Source organism: Numenius arquata, chromosome 19 (genome assembly GCF_964106895.1).
Source record: "Numenius arquata chromosome 19, bNumArq3.hap1.1, whole genome shotgun sequence".
In the NCBI taxonomy this organism is placed as follows: domain Eukaryota; kingdom Metazoa; phylum Chordata; class Aves; order Charadriiformes; family Scolopacidae; genus Numenius; species Numenius arquata.
Genome location: NC_133594.1, coordinates 1,026,714 through 1,049,875, shown reverse-complemented (window position 1 = coordinate 1,049,875; position 23,162 = coordinate 1,026,714). Strand labels below are relative to the sequence as shown.

Below are 23,162 nucleotides of genomic sequence, written 5' to 3'. Positions count from 1 at the left end.
AGCGTTGACGAGGCCTTCTTCAAGGCCCAGAAGAGAGAGCTGCCGCTGGCCTTGGCCCCGGCATGGCTCTGGCGCCTTGTCCCCACGGGCAATGCCCTTGGAGGCCCGTGCGTGTGCAGAGATGCTCAGTGCCCCTGTGCCACGCAGCAGGGCTCCATCGGGAGCCCCTGGGGAGCTGCCGTGGAGTTCTTCCCAAACCCTGCCCAGCACCATCCCTCGCCGCCCCCTGACAGCCAGCGGGACCCACTAAGAGCAGTGTTCCCAGTTGGGAAAGGTGGGCAGCAGAGCCTGGTACACACCTGGCCTTGCCGACCTTCTGCACCTACCGGCATCTTCTCCTGGCTCCATCCGCAGAGGCTTTTCCTCTCTTCCTCCTCTTCTTTGTTGCCACGGGGCTTTCAGTCTCCTCTTCCCAGGTCCGTTTCCTCTTCCGTTGTCTTCTCTTTTCCGTGTCCTGGGTGGAGCCTGCAAACCTTTCCATCCCACAGGGCCATTAGTTCGGGGAAGCTGCAATCCCACCCCATCAGTTCCGATTTTAAGCAAAAGGCAGCTCGTTTTACCTTCTTCCTTCGGCAAGCCTCCCCACTTCCTCTGGGCTCCCCGGGGATCCTGCCGCGCTCTCGGGGGTGGTTGGAGGCGAAGCCGGAGGTGCCTACAAGAGAGATGTTGGGGTTGGCCGGTGGCAAGAGAGGGCCTGGAGTGGTGGGCGACTGTTTGCCAAATGGCTGCCTTAGCTCTCCAGAGGAGATCCCTTTGGCTGCTTTGGCTCAGCCACATTGCTCACACTGCCCCCACCCCTCCAAAAAGAGACTTGAGGAAGCTCTTGTGAAAGAGGACCTGACCCAGACCACTCCGAAGGTGACAGCTGCTCCCCTCTGCCTTTTTGTGGGCGTTTTATACACGTTGTGGGGGATTAAGCAAGTGCCTGGTGCTTCGGAGGAACAACCTTTGGAGTTCCCCTCACCAGGGATCATCCTGGGGAGTGGGGGAACACCCCAGACACATACCAGCTCTCCTGCCAGGCAGAGGCACAGCAGCGCCTTGGCCTCATCAGCAACTCCCCTCCTCCACCAGACGCGCTCTCCCCGTGCTGGGGCCCTGACCTACCTCTGCCGTTCCAGACTGCACCACCGCATCTCCCCCAGCTTCGTCGGGGACGTTTGGCTCTTCTAAAGGCAGAGTGAGGAAGAAAGAGCACGTGCAGCACAGTGGCTTCTTGGAAGGAAAAAGCCGCTCAAGCAAAAGCCACCCGAAGCCCTGCCCCAGTGGAGTTTTCAGCCCCCCGAGCCCCGTCTGCAGCCTTCGGCTCCTCTTGCAGAGCTCCCAGAGACCAAGCAGAGGCCAGGAGACAGGCTGAGAGGGGCTGAGAGGACCCCACTTGGTGCCCAGCCCCGCCAGAAAGGATGCGGAGGTCTCTGGCATCCCCAGCCCGTGAACAGCCAGCCTCAGTCCCTCCTCTTACCTCTGCATCTCTCCGCGGGGGCTGGTGACTCCTCGGCTGCTGGAGGGGAAAGGCCGGCCGTCTCCTCGCCAAAGATTTCCCCGGCGTTCTCCAGCAGGAACTCCACCAGCACCTTCACCTGCCCACATCAAAGCCCGGCTCTCAAGCCTGCTGCCCGAGAAGGGGCCAAGCAGGCTCTTCCCCTCCGCAGCCTGCCCTCTGCTGAGGGGGCGGCTGTGGCTGTGGGGCTGCTCTTGCCGGCAGCCCCCCCAGCAGCACTTGCTCCAGAGAGGAGGCAGCCAGGGAGCTCGGGAAGAGCAGCCCGGCTCGCCTGGGCCGGGAAGGCTGCAGGCGGCTGGTGGCTACAGCCTACCTTCTGCATCACCTCCAGCATGGCCTCCAGCGGGAGCAGGTCCTCCTCGGGTGGGCTCAGCAGGTTGGGCCCAACGCAGATGGCCAAGTTGCTGCAGCTCATCCTGCTGGTGGCTGCGTTGTGCCCGATGTGCCGCAGGAGGCACAGCAGCCGCTTCAGCAGGACCAGATTGGCTGCAGGCAACTTGTGGGCCACCCTGCGGGAAGGGGAAGACCGCCTTCCTAAAGCGGACGTTGCCCACAGCCCTCCCTCCCCAGGCTTGCCCACGGCAGGCGGGAGCCAGCGGCCGTGTTGCGCAGCTTGCCCGGGGCTCTCAGCCAGCGCTCAGGGCTCCTGCTCAACAGGCAGGCTGCTGCCCACACTTACGCCTTCAGCTCTTCCACCTTCTCCTCCCTGCTGCTCTTCTCCAGGGCTGCCGTCCACTCCTCGTAGAGGTGGCTCCCCAGGAGCTTGTCGGGGATGCTGCGGAGGAAGTCCTGCCCGGCCAAGGGCTCCAGCTGAGCCTTTGGAGACTCCAGGCCAGCCAGGAGCTCCTCCAGCTTCAGCTCCCAAGCGCTCACCTTCAAGAGGACGGCCAGCAGCAGCGCAGGCTGGCTTCCCAGCTCCACCTCTGCGCCGCGGTCCAGGGCCTCCCGCAGCTGCCGAAGCGATGTCCCGCTGGCAGCTCTGCGGAATATGCCCTCCGTGGCCGGCCCTTCCCGCTGCAGCACAGCCAGCAGCTCCTGCAGGAGATGCAGGAGGAGAGTGGCGGGGCTGAGGAGCTGCCTTGCCACAGCCGTGGCCACAGCACTGCCCCACACCTGCCTCCTTGTCTTGGCTGCAGAGCCCAATGCCCCGAGCCCGCAGCTCCTGGGCTCGCCCACCGCCCCTCCGCAGGAGCAGCGGGAGGGCTGGGGACCCCTCTCCGGGCCGCCTTACCTGGATGGGCTGGGGCAGCGTGGCGTCCTCCCCGCAGAGGGCTGCCAGGGGCTGGCCAAAGAGCCTCCTGCTGCAGCCGGAGCCCGCCTGCCCTGGCGCCTGGGCAGCAGCCGGGCTGCGCCGCAGAGCAAAGGGCCAGGGCAGCCCCCACCTCCAAATCCTGCTCCTGCTCCTGCTGCTGCCGCTCCCTCCTGCTGCAAAGGAAAAGAGAGCAAGAGCCCCTCAAGGGAGAGCGCCGGGCCAGCGCTCCCGCAGCCTGCCCTGCTCCGCAGAGCCGGCGTGCCAGCGGGACAGCCTGGCCCAGCCCTCGCCCTGCCCTCCTCCAAGCTGTGGGCAGCAGCAGAGGCTGCCTGTCCCCGCACAACCACGTCCAGCGGCCGCTGCCCAGCGGGGCTCCTTGCTCCTCCAGCTGACCTCCTCCCTTGGGCTGCCCAACCTGCATGGCGACACTCAAGGGACAAGTCAGCACGGCTCCGCCGCTGCCAGGAGCTTGCCTTTCTTTCCACAACTCACCCGCTGAGCGGCAAAGTGCCCGTCCCTCGCCAGACGCCACCGTGGGAGGCCCTTGCTTGGGATCAGCCTGCAAGAACCGGGCTGCGCTTAGAGAGCGGCCCCGCAGCAGAAAGGGCCACCGGCCAGCTGCCACCCGGCACCAGCAGCCCCAGCGTGGCAGAGCTGGGACCCCCTGCCCCAGGTGGCTGGTCACCTCCCAGCGCCGACAGCCAGGACACGGCGCCGTTCCTGGGGGCTCCCCAACCCTCTCCGCTCCCCGAGTGGCACCGCGGGACCCTCCCTCCTTCCCGCACAAGCTCACCCCACTCGCCGCACGTCCCTGGCAGCCCGGCACAGCCCAGGGCGGCTGAAAGGCAGCCACGCTCACCTCTGCCTGGCCCTCCAACAGCCTCTCCAGGCTCCTGGCGCTCAACGTCCTCCACTGGGCAAGAGAGAAGGGGTGGAAGAAGGTGAGCAGCGATGCCTCTGCTGCTGGGCTGCAGGAGCGCTGCTCGGGGACAGAGCCCTGCCCAGAGAGACACTCACGGCACGGCGGCGGCTCAGCTCCTTCTCCAGCAGCTTGAGCGATGGCAGGCGGGTCACTCGGGCTCTCTTGGCTCCTTCGGGTGTGCTGTGCGCCGGGCAGGGAGAGGGAGAGAGCTGGCTGAGCCCCAGCCCGCCTCTGCTCTCCTGTCAGGCAGCTCTGCCCGCAGGCGCCGGGCACCTCTCCCCAGCTGGGAGCTGTGTTCCCCCGGCCGGCTGCGCATCCCCCCGGCTTACCCCAGCAGGGTGCCCACCCACAGCTCCTTGAGTGCCCGGTCCCTGCAGAAAGAGAGGAGGAAGAGCGTTTCTCTTTGCTCTGGGCTCCCCAAAGGCTGAGCTGGGGGTGCAGGACCCCGAAACGCCCCATCCCTCCCCGCCGGCGTGCTGCCCGCTCCCTGGCCAGGCTCTGCAGGCAGGGCAGAGGCCGTTCCATTCCCAGCACGGCGTGGGCATGCTGGGGAACCTCTCCTGCCCGCCCACGGGACGTGGCACCACCGCTCACCCGAAACTGGCCACGCAGGAGCCGGTGGGCCAGGCCAAGATGAGGGCGGTGCCGTCCCCATGGCTGCCGCCTTCATCCTCCTCCTGCTCCTCCGCCGCCGCCTCCTTCCCGCCGCTCAGCACCCACAGCTGGTCCAGGGCCAGGCGGAGCTGTGGGCGCAGGGTGGTGCCATGTCTGCCCAGGGGAGAGGCAGGACGTGAGCTGGAGGTGGCCTCCTCGGGGTTCCCGCGGGCAGAGCCCTGTCCCCCACCTGCCCTTGGCAGGGAGCCTGGGGCATCCAGCACCGAGGTGCCGGGGCCAGGGCTGGGGGAAAGGAGAGGGAAGGCAAGGCAGCTGGGCTGGCAGGGTCTTACAGCAACTTGGCGATGACCAGTTCCTCCTGGAGGAGGAGAAGGCGCCTCTCGCTCCTCTTGCGGCCCCGGCTCAGCCGCACGTCCGCGCTCAGCACCGCCTCGGCCTCGGCGAGAGCCTCCCTGCGCAGCAGAGAGCGGCGGGCATGAGAAAGGCCGCTGGCGCGGGGCCCGGCCGTGCCCGCCTCTCCCCGACTTGCAGGGGGAGCCCACCTGGAGCCACAGCAGCAGTTGGCCTGGCCCATCCCGCCCGGGACAGGAGGACCCTGGCCGTGCACCAAAGAGACGGCGCGGCCGCCCACAGCGAGGATGGGGAGCGGGGTGCCGGTGCCGCGCTGCTCCACCAGACCCTGCCTCCTCCCAGTGCTGCTCCGTGCCAGCACAGCTCCGTCCTGCTGGCGCTGGTGGCCGTTGGCTCCACAGGACCAACGGTCCCAGCCCAACGGAAAGTGGGAGGGGCCCCGGGGGGGCCTGCCCTGGGGGTTCTCTCCGGTATGGCCACCTCTGCCTTGCACTGGGGAGCCCCGAGCAGGACACAGCGCCTGCCTTCCACTCTTCAGGCACATCTCCCTCTTGGAGTGGCCTCACCAGCCCATCGGCCAGCTCCCTCGGCTCTTCAGGGTGCACCCCAGCAGGGCCCAGCAGGGACCTGGGCATCGCTGGGCACCACCGAAAAGAGTCTCCTCTCATCCTCTTGACACCCACCCTTTAGATATTGAACCAGCACACAGACTCACTCGGAACAGAGAACAGCTCGTGTTCTTGTGCACGTCGACTATGGCGTCCAGGAGTCATAGAATCATAAAATCATTTCGGTTGGAAGGGACCTTTAGTCCCCTCGAGTCCAACTGTTAACCTAACACTGCCAAGTCCACCACTAAACCACGTCCCTCAGCATCACGGCTAACCGTCTTTTAAATACCTCCAGGGACGGCGACTCCACCACTTCCCTGGGCAGCCTCTTCCAATGCTTCCTGAGGTCCCCTCTTAGCCCCCTCTTCTCCAGGCTAAACAGACCAGGGGCTCTGAGCCTTTCCTCAGAAGAGACGTGCTCCGTTCCGTCAATCATCTTTGTAGCCTCCACTGGACTCTCTCCAGTAGTCCCCTGTTAGTTCCTTAAGTCCGTTTAGTTGACGATTGCTCAGCCTCATCCCTTATAGCAGACTCAGGACTGAGCATTCTCACCCAGCTTTCAATTGCCTTGAGCTATACCTTGAACTTCTCCATTCTCCAGCATCACCCACCAAGTACAACCAGGTCCTTGAGCAAAAACAGGCCCACGAATGGCTTTGCCTTTGCCCGAGGCAGGAGAATCGCAAACGCTTTTCCCCGGCATATTCCTTTCATGCACCACAGGGACTTTATCCCCTTCTACAGTACGTAAAAGGCCTGACTGAGCAGGACCAGGTCGACTGATGCATCCCCCGGTGTTAACAAACCAGGTACCCTCTGCTAAATGTTTTCCCACATTTTAAAGGTTCCAGCCCCCACTGCTTTCAGGGTGGTTTTTAATAAAAGACCTGTCGTTGCTCAGGACCCCACATAAAAATCATTTTGCTATCGAGTCACCTCAGAGAGAGGTTTCACAATCTGACTATAACCCGGGATATGAATTCTCCAGAAACCCACAACCCCTAAAAAGGCTTGTGTTTCCTTTGTGGTAGTAGGTGGGGACATAGCTGTTCTTTGGTTCATCACATCCTTTGGGATCTGGCGATGATCATCTTGCCACTTAATGCCCCAAAACTGGGCGTCTCGCGCAGGTCCCTTAACCTCACCTCTTGTCATGGAAAGGCCCACTTTCAGAAGACTCTTGGTTATTTTCTTAACTTTCTTGAAAGCCATTTCTTGTGCTGTATTACCCCACACAAGGATGTCATCAATGTATTGCAGGTGTTCTGGGGCTCCACCCTTCTCCAGGGCAGCCTGGATCACTCCATGGCAAAGAGTAGGGCTGTGTTTCCACCCCTGCGGCCGTCCATTCCAGGTACGCTTGGCCCCTCTCCAGGTGAAAGCATCAATTTACATCAATGAGATACTGCTGGATTTCCTGTTCCACGTGGAACAGTCGACTGTAAGCTGTAGCTCCAGCATCCACCTTTGCTGTCTGGAGCTCCTTCAACCGAGAGCCACAACATTGGATTTTTGGGTTACATTTCACTCAGCCGAGGCAAACTGAGACAGGTTGTCCACTGGCAGTGAGCAAGGCAGGGACACTTCAGCCCATTCTCCTTCTCATTGCAGAGGTGGCAGGAGGCAGATGGATCATCTTTTGGTTTTTTTCTACCCTGCTCCATTATCAACACCAAGATCCTCCCTTGGCATGCCAAGTCAAGGAAAGAGACTGAATCCCATGCTCTGTGTGACCGGCTGCTCCTCACAGTACAAGTTTCCAACTGGGCATGAAACAGCGGCAAACGTGGGCTGAACGTGGAGAGAGCAAGAAGCAGAGGAGTGAAAACACTAAACTGCTTGAATGAAATCTTCATAATAAAATAAGAAGGAACTAATGAAATAGATAGACAAACATACAAAACCGTCTCAAGCTCCCAGGGAGAGGTCACCGTCAGGCATTGAAGAAAGAGTGCCAGTGAAGAAGGCCAGCCCTTGAGAAACAGCCAGGGAAACAGAAGCCATTCAAGAAAACACTCCCCCATTGATGCCCCAGCTTTTCTCCCGCTGGCAGATGGGAGGGAACAGCCCATTGGTCAGTTTGGGTCACCTGACCTGCCCGCCCCTCCCCACAGGTGCAGCCCTTGTTTGCCTTGGGCTTTCTTTTCCACTCTCCTTCTGGTTTCTGGCTTTTCTTTTGCTTACCATTTTTTGCAGTACAGCTGCCTTTGACTGATCCCACAGGTTTTCTCCCTTTTCCCCTTCCGATTCTCCCCGTGGATCCCCCCCCAGGAGGAGTGAGGGAGCGGCTGGGTGCTGCTGAGCTGCTGGCCAGGCTTCACCCACAACAGCCTGTGAGCAAAATCCTTCCCTGGCCAGGGGGAGAGGGCTCCTCCTTCCTCCTCCATCACACTACAGGCCTCCCCTCTATCCCTCCGGGATGCACCAGTGGCTGCTCTTGGAGCCACTTCCAAAGCTTTTTGGGTGAGCTGACCCATTTATGGTGCCCAGCGTGGAAGGCTATCTCTACCATTGCCATGATTTTGGGGGAGCTTTGGAAACTGTCCCCCAGCCAGTGTGTGAGGAGGCTGGCTGGCTGCAGGAGACACCAAGGCACAAGTGACAGTGGCTGCACAAGGACCTTTAGCCCTTCCTGGCCCCTGTGCCCTGCCTACGCCTTTCCCTGGCTCTGACCGCATGGTGCGGCTCCTAGGAGACACCCAGACCTCAAGAGGACACGGTCCTGGGCAACCTGCTCTAGGGGAGCCTGCTGGAGCAGATGTTGGAGCAGACCATTGCCACAGGTCCCCCAATTTACTGTCATTTAGACAACTGTTCTATGACCCGATGACCCTTCCCCACCTGCACCCCTTCCCACCCCTCCCCACATCAGGAAAAAAACAAGGAAACCTGAGGGTTGACAAAGAAACAGATTTAATAAATAATAAGAAATAATTTACATAAAAAACACTTGAAGAACCAGTGTTGATCCCGATGCCGATATCAAATGGACAAGGATTACGCTCAGCCCTTGCTCTCAGCAGGAAGCCGTGCACTCCCAGCAGGGAAAGCCAAGGTGGGACACCGGGAGCGCTGCGGCTTCGGGAGGAAGGGAAGGGCTCAGGGGTCCAGCAGCAGGGCAAGGAGTTCTCCGGATCGCCGCCATCAGGGGAGAGAGAACTGTCGCTCAAAGCAGGACACAGACTCAGTCGGAAGGGAGAACAGCTCATTTTATTGCGGACATCTGGACATCGACTGGGGCAGTCCCAGGAGTCACAGCGCCTCAGCCGGAGAAAAGCCATCAGCGCCTGCAACGACAGAGTGCGAAAGCCCTGCTAAACCCAGAGAGGCAGGAAGAGGCAGGGTTTGGTTCCCCTCTCTTTGGGGAACAGCGTTGACGAGGCCTTCTTCAAGGCCCAGAAGAGAGAGCTGTCGCTGGCCTTGGCCCCGGCATGGCTCTGGCGCCTTGTCCCCACGGGCAATGCCCTTGGAGGCCCGTGCGTGTGCAGAGATGCTCAGTGCCCCTGTGCCACGCAGCAGGGCTCCATCGGGAGCCCCTGGGGAGCTGCCGTGGAGTTCTTCCCAAACCCTGCCCAGCACCATCCCTCGCCGCCCCCTGACAGCCAGCGGGACCCACTAAGAACAGTGTTCCCAGTTGGGAAAGGTGGGCAGCAGAGCCTGGTACACACCTGGCCTTGCCGACCTTCTGCACCTACCGGCATCTTCTCCTGGCTCCATCCGCAGAGGCTTTTCCTCTCTTCCTCCTCTTCTTTGTTGCCACGGGGCTTTCAGTCTCCTCTTCCCAGGTCCGTTTCCTCTTCCGGTGTCTTCTCTTTTCTGGCTCCTGGGTGGAGCCTGCAAACCTTTCCATCCCACAGGGCCATTAGTTCGGGGAAGCTGCAATCCCACCCCATCAGTTCCGATTTTAAGCAAAAGGCACCTCGTTTTACCTTCTTCCTTCGGCAAGCCTCCCCACTTCCTCTGGGCTCCCCGGGGATCCTGCCGCGCTCTCGGGGGTGGTTGGAGGCGAAGCCGGAGGTGCCTACAAGAGAGATGTTGGGGTTGGCCGGTGGCAAGAGAGGGCCTGGAGTGGTGGGCGACTGTTTGCCAAATGGCTGCCTTAGCTCTCCAGAGGAGATCCCTTTGGCTGCTTTGGCTCAGCCACATTGCTCACACTGCCCCCACCCCTCCAAAAAGAGACTTGAGGAAGCTCTTGTGAAAGAGGACCTGACCCAGACCACTCTAAAGGTGACAGCTGCTCCCCTCTGCCTTTTTGTGGGCGTTTTATACGTGTTGTGGGGGATTAAGCAAGTGCCTGGTGCTTCGGAGGAACAACCTTTGGAGTTCCCCTCACCAGGGATCATCCTGGGGAGTGGGGGAACACCCCAGACACATACCAGCTCTCGTGCCAGGCAGAGGCACAGCAGCGACTTGGCCTCATCAGCAACTCCCCTCCTCCACCAGACGCGCTCTCCCCGTGCTGGGGCCCTGACCTACCTCTGCCGTTCCAGACTGCACCACCGCATCTCCCCCAGCTTCATCGGGGACGTTTGGCTCTTCTAAAGGCAGAGTGAGGAAGAAAGAGCACGTGCAGCACAGTGGCTTCTTGGAAGGAAAAAGCCGCTCAAGCAAAAGCCACCCGAAGCCCTGCCCCAGTGGAGTTTTCAGCCCCCCGAGCCCCGTCTGCAGCCTTCGGCTCCTCTTGCAGAGCTCCCAGAGACCAAGCAGAGGCCAGGAGACAGGCTGAGAGGACCCCACTTGGTGCCCAGCCCCGCCAGAAAGGATGCGGAGGTCTCTGGCATCCCCAGCCCATGGAACAGCGTCAGTCCCTCCTCTTACCTCTGCATCTCTCCGCGGGGGCTGGTGACTCCTCGGCTGCTGGAGGGGAAAGGCCGGCCGTCTCCTCGCCAAAGATTTCCCCGGCGTTCTCCAGCAGGAACTCCACCAGCACCTTCACCTGCCCACATCAAAGCCCGGCTCTCAAGCCTGCTGCCCGAGAAGGGGCCAAGCAGGCTCTTCCCCTCCGCAGCCTGGCCTCTGCTGAGGGGGCGGCTGTGGCTGTGGGGCTGCTCTTGCCGGCAGCCCCCCCAGCAGCACTTGCTCCAGAGAGGAGGCAGCCAGGGAGCTCGGGAAGAGCAGCCCGGCTCGCCTGGGCCGGGAAGGCTGCAGGCGGCTGGTGGCTACAGCCTACCTTCTGCGTCACCTCCAGCATGGCCTCCAGCGGGAGCAGGTCCTCCTCGGGTGGGCTCAGCAGGTTGGGCCCAACGCAGATGGCCAAGTTGCTGCAGCTCATCCTGCTGGTGGCTGCGTTGTGCCCGATGTGCCGCAGGAGGCACAGCAGCCGCTTCAGCAGGACCAGATTGGCTGCAGGCAACTTGTGGGCCACCCTGCGGGAAGGGGAAGACCGCCTTCCTAAAGCGGACGTTGCCCACAGCCCTCCCTCCCCAGGCTTGCCCACGGCAGGCGGGAGCCAGCGGCCGTGTTGCGCAGCTTGCCCGGGGCTCTCAGCCAGCGCTCAGGGCTCCTGCTCAACAGGCAGGCTGCTGCCCACACTTACGCCTTCAGCTCTTCCACCTTCTCCTCCCTGCTGCTCTTCTCCAGGGCTGCCGTCCACTCCTCGTAGAGGTGGCTCCCCAGGAGCTTGTCGGGGATGCTGCGGAGGAAGTCCTGCCCGGCCAAGGGCTCCAGCTGAGCCTTTGGAGACTCCAGGCCAGCCAGGAGCTCCTCCAGCTGCAGCTCCCAAGCGCTCACCTTCAAGAGGACGGCCAGCAGCAGCGCAGGCTGGCTTCCCAGCTCCACCTCTGCGCCGCGGTCCAGGGCCTCCCGCAGCTGCCGAAGCGATGTCCCGCTGGCAGCTCTGCGGAATATGCCCTCCGTGGCCGGCCCTTCCCGCTGCAGCACAGCCAGCAGCTCCTGCAGGAGAGGCAGGAGGAGAGTGGCGGGGCTGAGGAGCTGCCTTGCCACAGCCGTGGCCACAGCACTGCCCCACACCTGCCTCCTTGTCTTGGCTGCAGAGCCCAATGCCCCGAGCCCGCAGCTCCTGGGCTCGCCCACCGCCCCTCCGCAGGAGCAGCGGGAGGGCTGGGGACCCCTCTCCGGGCCGCCTTACCTGGATGGGCTGGGGCAGCGTGGCGTCCTCCCCGCAGAGGGCTGCCAGGGGCTGGCCAAAGAGCCTCCTGCTGCAGCCGGAGCCCGCCTGCCCTGGCGCCTGGGCAGCAGCCGGGCTGCGCCGCAGAGCAAAGGGCCAGGGCAGCCCCCACCTCCAAATCCTGCTCCTGCTCCTGCTGCTGCCGCTCCCTCCTGCTGCAAAGGAAAAGAGAGCAAGAGCCCCTCAAGGGAGAGCGCCGGGCCAGCGCTCCCGCAGCCTGCCCTGCTCCGCAGAGCCGGCGTGCCAGCGGGACAGCCTGGCCCAGCCCTCGCCCTGCCCTCCTCCAAGCTGTGGGCAGCAGCAGAGGCTGCCTGTCCCCGCACAACCACGTCCAGCGGCCGCTGCCCAGCGGGGCTCCTTGCTCCTCCAGCTGACCTCCTCCCTTGGGCTGCCCAACCTGCATGGCGACACTCAAGGGACAAGTCAGCACGGCTCCGCCGCTGCCAGGAGCTTGCCTTTCTTTCCACAACTCACCCGCTGAGCGGCAAAGTGCCCGTCCCTCGCCAGACGCCACCGTGGGAGGCCCTTGCTTGGGATCAGCCTGCAAGAACCGGGCTGCGCTTAGAGAGTGGCCCCGCAGCAGAAAGGGCCACCGGCCAGCTGCCACCCGGCACCAGCAGCCCCAGCGTGGCAGAGCTGGGACCCCCTGCCCCAGGTGGCTGGTCACCTCCCAGCGCCGACAGCCAGGACACGGCGCCGTTCCTGGGGGCTCCCCAACCCTCTCCGCTCCCCGAGTGGCACCGCGGGACCCTCCCTCCTTCCCGCACAAGCTCACCCCACTCGCCGCACGTCCCTGGCAGCCCGGCACAGCCCAGGGCGGCTGAAAGGCAGCCACGCTCACCTCTGCCTGGCCCTCCAACAGCCTCTCCAGGCTCCTGGCGCTCAACGTCCTCCACTGGGCAAGAGAGAAGGGGTGGAAGAAGGTGAGCAGCGATGCCTCTGCTGCTGGGCTGCAGGAGCGCTGCTCGGGGACAGAGCCCTGCCCAGAGAGACACTCACGGCACGGCGGCGGCTCAGCTCCTTCTCCAGCAGCTTGAGCGATGGCAGGCGGGTCACTCGGGCTCTCTTGGCTCCTTCGGGTGTGCTGTGCGCCGGGCAGGGAGAGGGAGAGAGCTGGCTGAGCCCCAGCCCGCCTCTGCTCTCCTGTCAGGCAGCTCTGCCCGCAGGCGCCGGGCACCTCTCCCCAGCTGGGAGCTGTGTTCCCCCGGCCGGCTGCGCATCCCCCCGGCTTACCCCAGCAGGGTGCCCACCCACAGCTCCTTGAGTGCCCGGTCCCTGCAGAAAGAGAGGAGGAAGAGCGTTTCTCTTTGCTCTGGGCTCCCCAAAGGCTGAGCTGGGGGTGCAGGACCCCGAAACGCCCCATCCCTCCCCGCCGGCGTGCTGCCCGCTCCCTGGCCAGGCTCTGCAGGCAGGGCAGAGGCCGTTCCATTCCCAGCACGGCGTGGGCATGCTGGGGAACCTCTCCTGCCCGCCCACGGGACGTGGCACCACCGCTCACCCGAAACTGGCCACGCAGGAGCCGGTGGGCCAGGCCAAGATGAGGGCGGTGCCGTCCCCATGGCTGCCGCCTTCATCCTCCTCCTGCTCCTCCGCCGCCGCCTCCTTCCCGCCGCTCAGCACCCACAGCTGGTCCAGGGCCAGGCGGAGCTGTGGGCGCAGGGTGGTGCCATGTCTGCCCAGGGGAGAGGCAGGACGTGAGCTGGAGGTGGCCTCCTCGGGGTTCCCGCGGGCAGAGCCCTGTCCCCCACCTGCCCTTGGCAGGGAGCCTGGGGCATCCAGCACCGAGGTGCCGGGGCCAGGGCTGGGGGAAAGGAGAGGGAAGGCAAGGCAGCTGGGCTGGCAGGGTCTTACAGCAACTTGGCGATGACCAGTTCCTCCTGGAGGAGGAGAAGGCGCCTCTCGCTCCTCTTGCGGCCCCGGCTCAGCCGCACGTCCGCGCTCAGCACCGCCTCGGCCTCGGCGAGAGCCTCCCTGCGCAGCAGAGAGCGGCGGGCATGAGAAAGGCCGCTGGCGCGGGGCCCGGCCGTGCCCGCCTCTCCCCGACTTGCAGGGGGAGCCCACCTGGAGCCACAGCAGCAGTTGGCCTGGCCCATCCCGCCCGGGACAGGAGGACCCTGGCCGTGCACCAAAGAGACGGCGCGGCCGCCCACAGCGAGGATGGGGAGTGGGGTGCCGGTGCCGGTGCCGCGCTGCTCCACCAGACCCTGCCTCCTCCCAGTGCTGCTCCGTGCCAGCACAGCTCCGTCCTGCTGGCGCTGGTGGCCGTTGGCTCCACAGGACCAACGGTCCCAGCCCAACGGAAAGTGGGAGGGGCCCCGGGGGGGCCTGCCCTGGGGGTTCTCTCCAGTATGGCCACCTCTGCCTTGCACTGGGGAGCCCCGAGCAGGACACAGCGCCTGCCTTCCACTCTTCAGGCACATCTCCCTCTTGGAGTGGCCTCACCAGCCCATCGGCCAGCTCCCTCGGCTCTTCAGGGTGCACCCCAGCAGGGACTTGGGCATCGCTGGGCACCACCGAAAAGAGTCTCCTCTCATCCTCTTGACACCCACCCTTTAGATATTGAACCAGCACACAGACTCACTCGGAACAGAGAACAGCTCGTGTTCTTGTGCACGTCCACTATGGCGTCCAGGAGTCATAGAATCATAAAATCATTTCGGTTGGAAGGGACCTTTAGTCCCCTCGAGTCCAACTGTTAACCTAACACTGCCAAGTCCACCACTAAACCACGTCCCTCAGCATCACGGCTAACCGTCTTTTAAATACCTCCAGGGACGGCGACTCCACCACTTCCCTGGGCAGCCTCTTCCAATGCTTCCTGAGGTCCCCTCTTAGCCCCCTCTTCTCCAGGCTAAACAGACCAGGGGCTCTGAGCCTTTCCTCAGAAGAGACGTGCTCCGTTCCGTCAATCATCTTTGTAGCCTCCACTGGACTCTCTCCAGTAGCCCCCTGTTAGTTCCTTAAGTCCGTTTAGTTCACGATTGCTCAGCCTCATCTCTTATAGCAGACTCAGGACTGAGCATTCTCACCCAGCTTTCAATTGCCTTGAGCTATACCTTGAACTTCTCCATTCTCCAGCATCACCCACCAAGTACAACCAGGTCCTTGAGCAAAAACAGGCCCACGAATGGCTTTGCCTTTGCCCGAGGCAGGAGAATCGCAAACGCTTTTCCCCGGCATATTCCTTTCGTGCACCACAGGGACTTTATCCCCTTCTACAGTACGTAAAAGGCCTGACTGAGCAGGACCAGGTCGACTGATGCATCCCCCGGTGTTAACAAACCAGGTACCCTCTGCTAAATGCTTTCCCACATTTTAAAGGTTCCAGCCCCCACTGCTTTCAGGGTGGTTTTTAATAAAAGACCTGTCGTTGCTCAGGACCCCACATAAAAATCATTTTGCTATCGAGTCACCTCAGAGAGAGGTTTCACAATCTGACTATAACCCGGGATATGAATTCTCCAGAAACACAGAACTCCTAAAAAGGCTTGTGTTTCCTTTGTGGTAGTAGGTGGGGACATAGCTGTTCTTTGGTTCATCACATCCTTTGGGATCTGGCGATGATCATCTTGCCACTTAATGCCCCAAAACTGGGCGTCTCGCGCAGGTCCCTTAACCTCACCTCTTGTCATGGAAAGGCCCACTTTCAGAAGACTCTTGGTTATTTTCTTAACTTTCTTGGAAGCCATTTCTTGTGCTGTATTACCCCACACAAGGATGTCATCAATGTATTGCAGGTGTTCTGGGGCTCCACCCTTCTCCAGGGCAGCCTGGATCACTCCATGGCAAAGAGTAGGGCTGTGTTTCCACCCCTGCGGCCGTCCATTCCAGGTACGCTTGGCCCCTCTCCAGGTGAAAGCATCAATTTACATCAATGAGATACTGCTGGATTTCCTGTTCCACGTGGAACAGTCGACTGTAAGCTGTAGCTCCAGCATCCACCTTTGCTGTCTAGAGCTCCTTCAACCGAGAGCCACAACATTGTTTTTTTGGGTTACATTTCACTCAGCCGAGGCAAACTGAGACAGGTTGTCCACTGGCAGTGAGCAAGGCAGGGACACTTCAGCCCATTCTCCTTCTCATTGCAGAGGTGGCAGGAGGCAGATGGATCATCTTTTGGTTTTTTTCTACCCTGCTCCATTATCAACACCAAGATCCTCCCTTGGCATGCCAAGTCAAGGAAAGAGACTGAATCCCATGCTCTGTGTGACCGGCTGCTCCTCACAGTACAAGTTTCCAACTGGGCATGAAACAGCGGCAAACGTGGGCTGAACGTGGAGAGAGCAAGAAGCAGAGGAGTGAAAACACTAAACTGCTTGAATGAAATCTTCATAATAAAATAAGAAGGAACTAATGAAATAGATAGACAAACATACAAAACCGTCTCAAGCTCCCAGGGAGAGGTCACCGTCAGGCATTGAAGAAAGAGTGCCAGTGAAGAAGGCCAGCCCTTGAGAAACAGCCAGGGAAACAGAAGCCATTCAAGAAAACACTCCCCCATTGATGCCCCAGCTTTTCTCCCGCTGGCAGATGGGAGGGAACAGCCCATTGGTCAGTTTGGGTCACCTGACCTGCCCGCCCCTCCCCACAGGTGCAGCCCTTGTTTGCCTTGGGCTTTCTTTTCCACTCTCCTTCTGGTTTCTGGCTTTTCTTTTGCTTACCATTTCTGTCAATACAGCTGCCTCTGACTGATCCCATGGGTTTTTTCCCTTCCGATTCTCCCCGTGGATCCCCCCCCCAGGAGGAGTGAGGGAGCGGCTGGGTGCTGCTGAGCTGCCGGCCAGGCTTCACCCACAACAGCCTGTGAGCAAAATCCTTCCCTGGCCAGGGGGAGAGGGCTCCTCCTTCCTCCTCCATCACACTACAGGCCTCCCCTCTATCCCTCCGGGATGCACCAGTGGCTGCTCTTGGAGCCACTTCCAAAGCTTTTTGGGTGAGCTGACCCATTTATGGTGCCCAGCGTGGAAGGCTATCTCTACCATTGCCATGATTTTGGGGGAGCTTTGGAAACTGTCCCCCAGCCAGTGTGTGAGGAGGCTGGCTGGCTGCAGGAGACACCAAGGCACAAGTGACAGTGGCTGCACAAGGACCTTTAGCCCTTCCTGGCCCCTGTGCCCTGCCTACGCCTTTCCCTGGCTCTGACCGCATGGTGCGGCTCCTAGGAGACACCCAGACCTCAAGAGGACACGGTCCTGGGCAACCTGCTCTAGGGGAGCCTGCTGGAGCAGATGTTGGAGCAGACCATTGCCACAGGTCCCCCAATTTACTGTCATTTAGACAACTGTTCTATGACCCGATGACCCTTCCCCACCTGCACCCCTTCCCACCCCTCCCCACATCAGGAAAAAAACAAGGAAACCTGAGGGTTGACAAAGAAACAGATTTAATAAATAATAAGAAATAATTTACATAAAAAACACTTGAAGAACCAGTGTTGATCCCGATGCCGATATCAAATGGACAAGGATTACGCTCAGCCCTTGCTCTCAGCAGGAAGCCGTGCACTCCCAGCAGGGAAAGCCAAGGTGGGACACCGGGAGCGCTGCGGCTTCGGGAGGAAGGGAAGGGCTCAGGGGTCCAGCAGCAGGGCAAGGAGTTCTCCGGATCGCCGCCATCAGGGGAGAGAGAACTGTCGCTCAAAGCAGGACACAGACTCAGTCGGAAGGGAGAACAGCTCATTTTATTGCGGACATCTGGACATCGACTGGGGCAGTCCCAGGAGTCACAGCGCCTCAGCCGGAGAAAAGCCATCAGCGCCTGCAACGACAGAGTGCGAAAGCTCTGCTAAACCCAGAGAGGCAGGAAGAGGCAGGGTTTGGTTCCCCTCTCTTTGGGGAACAGCGTTGACGAGGCCTTCTTCAAGGCCCAGAAGAGAGAGCTGCCGCTGGCCTTGGCCCCGGCATGGCTCTGGCGCCTTGTCCCCACAGGCAATGCCCTTGGAGGCCCATGCATGTGCAGAGATGCTCAGTGCCCCTGTGCCACGCAGCAGGGCTCCATCGGGAGCCCCTGGGGAGCTGCCGTGGAGTTCTTCCCAAACCCTGCCCAGCACCATCCCTCGCCACCCCCTGACAGCCAGCGGGACCCACTAAGAGCAGTGTTCCCAGTTGGGAAAGGTGGGCAGCAGAGCCTGGTACACACCTGGCCTTGCCGACCTTCTGCACCTACCGGCATCTTCTCCTGGCTCCATCCGCAGAGGCTTTTCCTCTCTTCCTCCTCTTCTTTGTTGCCACGGGGCTTTCAGTCTCCTCTTCCCAGGTCCGTTTCCTCTTCCGGTGTCTTCTCTTTTCCGTGTCCTGGGTGGAGCCTGCAAACCTTTCCATCCCACAGGGCCATTAGTTCGGGGAAGCTGCAATCCCACCCCATCAGTTCCGATTTTAAGCAAAAGGCAGCTCGTTTTACCTTCTTCCTTCGGCAAGCCTCCCCACTTCCTCTGGGCTCCCCGGGGATCCTGCCGCGCTCTCGGGGGTGGTGTGAGGCGAAGCCGGAGGTGCCTACAAGAGAGATGTTGGGGTTGGCCGGTGGCAAGAGAGGGCCTGGAGTGGTGGGCGACTGTTTGCCAAATGGCTGCCTTAGCTCTCCAGAGGAGATCCCTTTGGCTGCTTTGGCTCAGCCACATTGCTCACACTGCCCCCACCCCTCCAAAAAAGTCTTGAGGAAGCTCTGGCAAAGCAGGATGTGACCAAACCCTCTCTGAAGGTGACAGCTGCTCCCCTCTGCCTTTTTGTGGGCGTTTTATACACGTTGGGGGGGATTAAGTACGTGCCTGGAGCTTTCGAGGAACAACCTTTGGAGTTCCCCTCACCAGGGATCATCCTGGGGAGTGGGGGAACACCCCAGACACATACCAGCTCTCCTGCCAGGCAGAGGCACAGCAGCGACTTGGCCTCATCAGCAACTCCCCTCCTCCACCAGATGCGCTCTCCCCGTGCTGGGGCCCTGACCTACCTCTGCCGTTCCAGACTGCACCACTGCATCTCCCCCAGCTTCATGGAGGACGTTTGGATCTTCTAAAGGCAGAGTGAGGAAGAAAGAGCACGTGCAGCACAGTGGCTTCTTGGAAGGAAAAAGCTGCTCAAGCAAAAGCCACCCGAAGCCCTGCCCCAGTGGAGTTTTCAGCCCCCCGAGCCCCGTCTGCAGCCTTCGGCTCCTCTTGCAGAGCTCCCAGAGACCAAGCAGAGGCCAGGAGACAGGCTGAGAGGGGCTGAGAGGACCCCACTTGGTGCCCAGCCCCGCCAGAAAGGATGCGGAGGTCTCTGGCATCCCCAGCCCGTGAACAGCCTCAGTCCCTCCTCTTACCTCTGCATCTCTCCGCGGGGGCTGGTGACTCCTCGGCTGCTGGAGGGGAAAGGCCGGCCGTCTCCTCGCCAAAGATTTCCCCGGCGTTCTCCAGCAGGAACTCCACCAGCACCTTCACCTGCCCACATCAAAGCCCGGCTCTCAAGCCTGCTGCCCGAGAAGGGGCCAAGCAGGCTCTTCCCCTCCGCAGCCTGCCCTCTGCTGAGGGGGCGGCTGTGGCTGTGGGGCTGCTCTTGCCGGCAGCCCCCCCAGCAGCACTTGCTCCAGAGAGGAGGCAGCCAGGGAGCTCGGGAAGAGCAGCCCGGCTCGCCTGGGCCGGGAAGGCTGCAGGCGGCTGGTGGCTACAGCCTACCTTCTGCGTCACCTCCAGCATGGCCTCCAGCGGGAGCAGGTCCTCCTCGGGTGGGCTCAGCAGGTTGGGCCCAACGCAGATGGCCAAGTTGCTGCAGCTCATCCTGCTGGTGGCTGCGTTGTGCCCGATGTGCCGCAGGAGGCACAGCAGCCGCTTCAGCAGGACCAGATTGGCTGCAGGCAACTTGTGGGCCACCCTGCGGGAAAGGGAAGACCGCCTTCCTAAAGCGGACGTTGCCCACAGCCCTCCCTCCCCAGGCTTGCCCACGGCAGGCGGGAGCCAGCGGCCGTGTTGCGCAGCTTGCCCGGGGCTCTCAGCCAGCGCTCAGGGCTCCTGCTCAACAGGCAGGCTGCTGCCCACACTTACGCCTTCAGCTCTTCCACCTTCTCCTCCCTGCTGCTCTTCTCCAGGGCTGCCGTCCACTCCTCGTAGAGGTGGCTCCCCAGGAGCTTGTCGGGGATGCTGCGGAGGAAGTCCTGCCCGGCCAAGGGCTCCAGCTGAGCCTTTGGAGACTCCAGGCCAGCCAGGAGCTCCTCCAGCTGCAGCTCCCAAGCGCTCACCTTCAAGAGGACGGCCAGCAGCAGCGCAGGCTGGCTTCCCAGCTCCACCTCTGCGCCGCGGTCCAGGGCCTCCCGCAGCTGCCGAAGCGATGTCCCGCTGGCAGCTCTGCGGAATATGCCCTCCGTGGCCGGCCCTTCCCGCTGCAGCACAGCCAGCAGCTCCTGCAGGAGAGGCAGGAGGAGAGTGACGGGGCTGAGGAGCTGCCTTGCCACAGCCGTGGCCACAGCACTGCCCCACACCTGCCTCCTTGTCTTGGCTGCAGAGCCCAATGCCCCGAGCCTGCAGCTCCTGGGCTCGCCCACCGCCCCTCCGCAGGAGCAGCGGGAGGGCTGGGGACCCCTCTCCGGGCCGCCTTACCTGGATGGGCTGGGGCAGCGTGGCGTCCTCCCCGCAGAGGGCTGCCAGGGGCTGGCCAAAGAGCCTCCTGCTGCAGCCGGAGCCCGCCTGCCCTGGCGCCTGGGCAGCAGCCGGGCTGCGCCGCAGAGCAAAGGGCCAGGGCAGCCCCCACCTCCAAATCCTGCTCCTGCTCCTGCTGCTGCCGCTCCCTCCTGCTGCAAAGGAAAAGAGAGCAAGAGCCCCTCAAGGGAGAGCGCCGGGCCAGCGCTCCCGCAGCCTGCCCTGCTCCGCAGAGCCGGCGTGCCAGCGGGACAGCCTGGCCCAGCCCTCGCCCTGCCCTCCTCCAAGCTGTGGGCAGCAGCAGAGGCTGCCTGTCCCCGCACAACCACGTCCAGCGGCCGCTGCCCAGCGGGGCTCCTTGCTCCTCCAGCTGACCTCCTCCCTTGGGCTGCCCAACCTGCATGGCGACACTCAAGGGACAAGTCAGCACGGCTCCGCCGCTGCCAGGAGCTTGCCTTTCTTTCCACAACTCACCCGCTGAGCGGCAAAGTGCCCGTCCCTCGCCAGACGCCACCGTGGGAGGCCCTTGCTTGGGATCAGCCTGCAAGAACCGGGCTGCGCTTAGAGAGCGGCCCCGCAGCAGAAAGGGCCACCGGCCAGCTGCCACCCGGCACCAGCAGCCCCAGCGTGGCAGAGCTGGGACCCCCTGCCCCAGGTGGCTGGTCACCTCCCAGCGCCGACAGCCAGGACACGGCGCCGTTCCTGGGGGCTCCCCAACCCTCTCCGCTCCCCGAGTGGCACCGCGGGACCCTCCCTCCTTCCCGCACAAGCTCACCCCACTCGCCGCACGTCCCTGGCAGCCCGGCACAGCCCAGGGCGGCTGAAAGGCAGCCACGCTCACCTCTGCCTGGCCCTCCAACAGCCTCTCCAGGCTCCTGGCGCTCAACGTCCTCCACTGGGCAAGAGAGAAGGGGTGGAAGAAGGTGAGCAGCGATGCCTCTGCTGCTGGGCTGCAGGAGCGCTGCTCGGGGACAGAGCCCTGCCCAGAGAGACACTCACGGCACGGCGGCGGCTCAGCTCCTTCTCCAGCAGCTTGAGCGATGGCAGGCGGGTCACTCGGGCTCTCTTGGCTCCTTCGGGTGTGCTGTGCGCCGGGCAGGGAGAGGGAGAGAGCTGGCTGAGCCCCAGCCCGCCTCTGCTCTCCTGTCAGGCAGCTCTGCCCGCAGGCGCCGGGCACCTCTCCCCAGCTGGGAGCTGTGTTCCCCCGGCCGGCTGCGCATCCCCCCGGCTTACCCCAGCAGGGTGCCCACCCACAGCTCCTTGAGTGCCCGGTCCCTGCAGAAAGAGAGGAGGAAGAGCGTTTCTCTTTGCTCTGGGCTCCCCAAAGGCTGAGCTGGGGGTGCAGGACCCCGAAACGCCCCATCCCTCCCCGCCGGCGTGCTGCCCGCTCCCTGGCCAGGCTCTGCAGGCAGGGCAGAGGCCGTTCCATTCCCAGCACGGCGTGGGCATGCTGGGGAACCTCTCCTGCCCGCCCACGGGACGTGGCACCACCGCTCACCCGAAACTGGCCACGCAGGAGCCGGTGGGCCAGGCCAAGATGAGGGCGGTGCCGTCCCCATGGCTGCCGCCTTCATCCTCCTCCTGCTCCTCCGCCGCCGCCTCCTTCCCGCCGCTCAGCACCCACAGCTGGTCCAGGGCCAGGCGGAGCTGTGGGCGCAGGGTGGTGCCATGTCTGCCCAGGGGAGAGGCAGGACGTGAGCTGGAGGTGGCCTCCTCGGGGTTCCCGCGGGCAGAGCCCTGTCCCCCACCTGCCCTTGGCAGGGAGCCTGGGGCATCCAGCACCGAGGTGCCGGGGCCAGGGCTGGGGGAAAGGAGAGGGAAGGCAAGGCAGCTGGGCTGGCAGGGTCTTACAGCAACTTGGCGATGACCAGTTCCTCCTGGAGGAGGAGAAGGCGCCTCTCGCTCCTCTTGCGGCCCCGGCTCAGCCGCACGTCCGCGCTCAGCACCGCCTCGGCCTCGGCGAGAGCCTCCCTGCGCAGCAGAGAGCGGCGGGCATGAGAAAGGCCGCTGGCGCGGGGCCCGGCCGTGCCCGCCTCTCCCCGACTTGCAGGGGGAGCCCACCTGGAGCCACAGCAGCAGTTGGCCTGGCCCATCCCGCCCGGGACAGGAGGACCCTGGCCGTGCACCAAAGAGACGGCGCGGCCGCCCACAGCGAGGATGGGGAGCGGGGTGCCGGTGCCGCGCTGCTCCACCAGACCCTGCCTCCTCCCAGTGCTGCTCCGTGCCAGCACAGCTCCGTCCTGCTGGCGCTGGTGGCCGTTGGCTCCACAGGACCAACGGTCCCAGCCCAACGGAAAGTGGGAGGGGCCCCGGGGGGGCCTGCCCTGGGGGTTCTCTCCAGTATGGCCACCTCTGCCTTGCACTGGGGAGCCCCGAGCAGGACACAGCGCCTGCCTTCCACTCTTCAGGCACATCTCCCTCTTGGAGTGGCCTCACCAGCCCATCGGCCAGCTCCCTCGGCTCTTCAGGGTGCACCCCAGCAGGGCCCAGCAGGGACCTGGGCATCGCTGGGCACCACCGAAAAGAGTCTCCTCTCATCCTCTTGACACCCACCCTTTAGATATTGAACCAGCACACAGACTCACTCGGAACAGAGAACAGCTCGTGTTCTTGTGCACGTCCACTATGGCGTCCAGGAGTCATAGAATCATAAAATCATTTCGGTTGGAAGGGACCTTTAGTCCCCTCGAGTCCAACTGTTAACCTAACACTGCCAAGTCCACCACTAAACCACGTCCCTCAGCATCACGGCTAACCGTCTTTTAAATACCTCCAGGGACGGCGACTCCACCACTTCCCTGGGCAGCCTCTTCCAATGCTTCCTGAGGTCCCCTCTTAGCCCCCTCTTCTCCAGGCTAAACAGACCAGGGGCTCTGAGCCTTTCCTCAGAAGAGACGTGCTCCGTTCCGTCAATCATCTTTGTAGCCTCCACTGGACTCTCTCCAGTAGCCCCCTGTTAGTTCCTTAAGTCCGTTTAGTTCACGATTGCTCAGCCTCATCTCTTATAGCAGACTCAGGACTGAGCATTCTCACCCAGCTTTCAATTGCCTTGAGCTATACCTTGAACTTCTCCATTCTCCAGCATCACCCACCAAGTACAACCAGGTCCTTGAGCAAAAACAGGCCCACGAATGGCTTTGCCTTTGCCCGAGGCAGGAGAATCGCAAACGCTGTTCCC

The 23,162-nt window shown here is 62.6% G+C and overlaps 2 protein-coding genes across 2 annotated transcripts; both read right to left on the bottom strand.

The window, feature by feature from the left end:
* Nucleotides 1-960: 960 nt before the first annotated feature.
* LOC141473773 (T-cell activation Rho GTPase-activating protein-like) lies at nucleotides 961-4,864 on the bottom strand. Its single transcript, XM_074161381.1, has 9 exons — nucleotides 4,833-4,864; nucleotides 4,623-4,742; nucleotides 2,733-2,847; nucleotides 2,375-2,536; nucleotides 2,181-2,290; nucleotides 1,815-2,010; nucleotides 1,463-1,580; nucleotides 1,108-1,169; nucleotides 961-975 (listed from the first exon to the last, which is right to left on the bottom strand). The coding sequence occupies exons 1-9, from the start codon at nucleotides 4,862-4,864 to the stop codon at nucleotides 961-963; spliced, it is 930 nt and encodes a 309-aa protein (XP_074017482.1).
* A 13,313-nt stretch (nucleotides 4,865-18,177) lies between these two features.
* LOC141473772 (T-cell activation Rho GTPase-activating protein-like) lies at nucleotides 18,178-22,077 on the bottom strand. Its single transcript, XM_074161380.1, has 9 exons — nucleotides 22,046-22,077; nucleotides 21,836-21,955; nucleotides 19,946-20,060; nucleotides 19,588-19,749; nucleotides 19,394-19,503; nucleotides 19,028-19,223; nucleotides 18,676-18,793; nucleotides 18,325-18,386; nucleotides 18,178-18,192 (listed from the first exon to the last, which is right to left on the bottom strand). The coding sequence occupies exons 1-9, from the start codon at nucleotides 22,075-22,077 to the stop codon at nucleotides 18,178-18,180; spliced, it is 930 nt and encodes a 309-aa protein (XP_074017481.1).
* Between the last annotated feature and the right edge of the window lie 1,085 nt (nucleotides 22,078-23,162).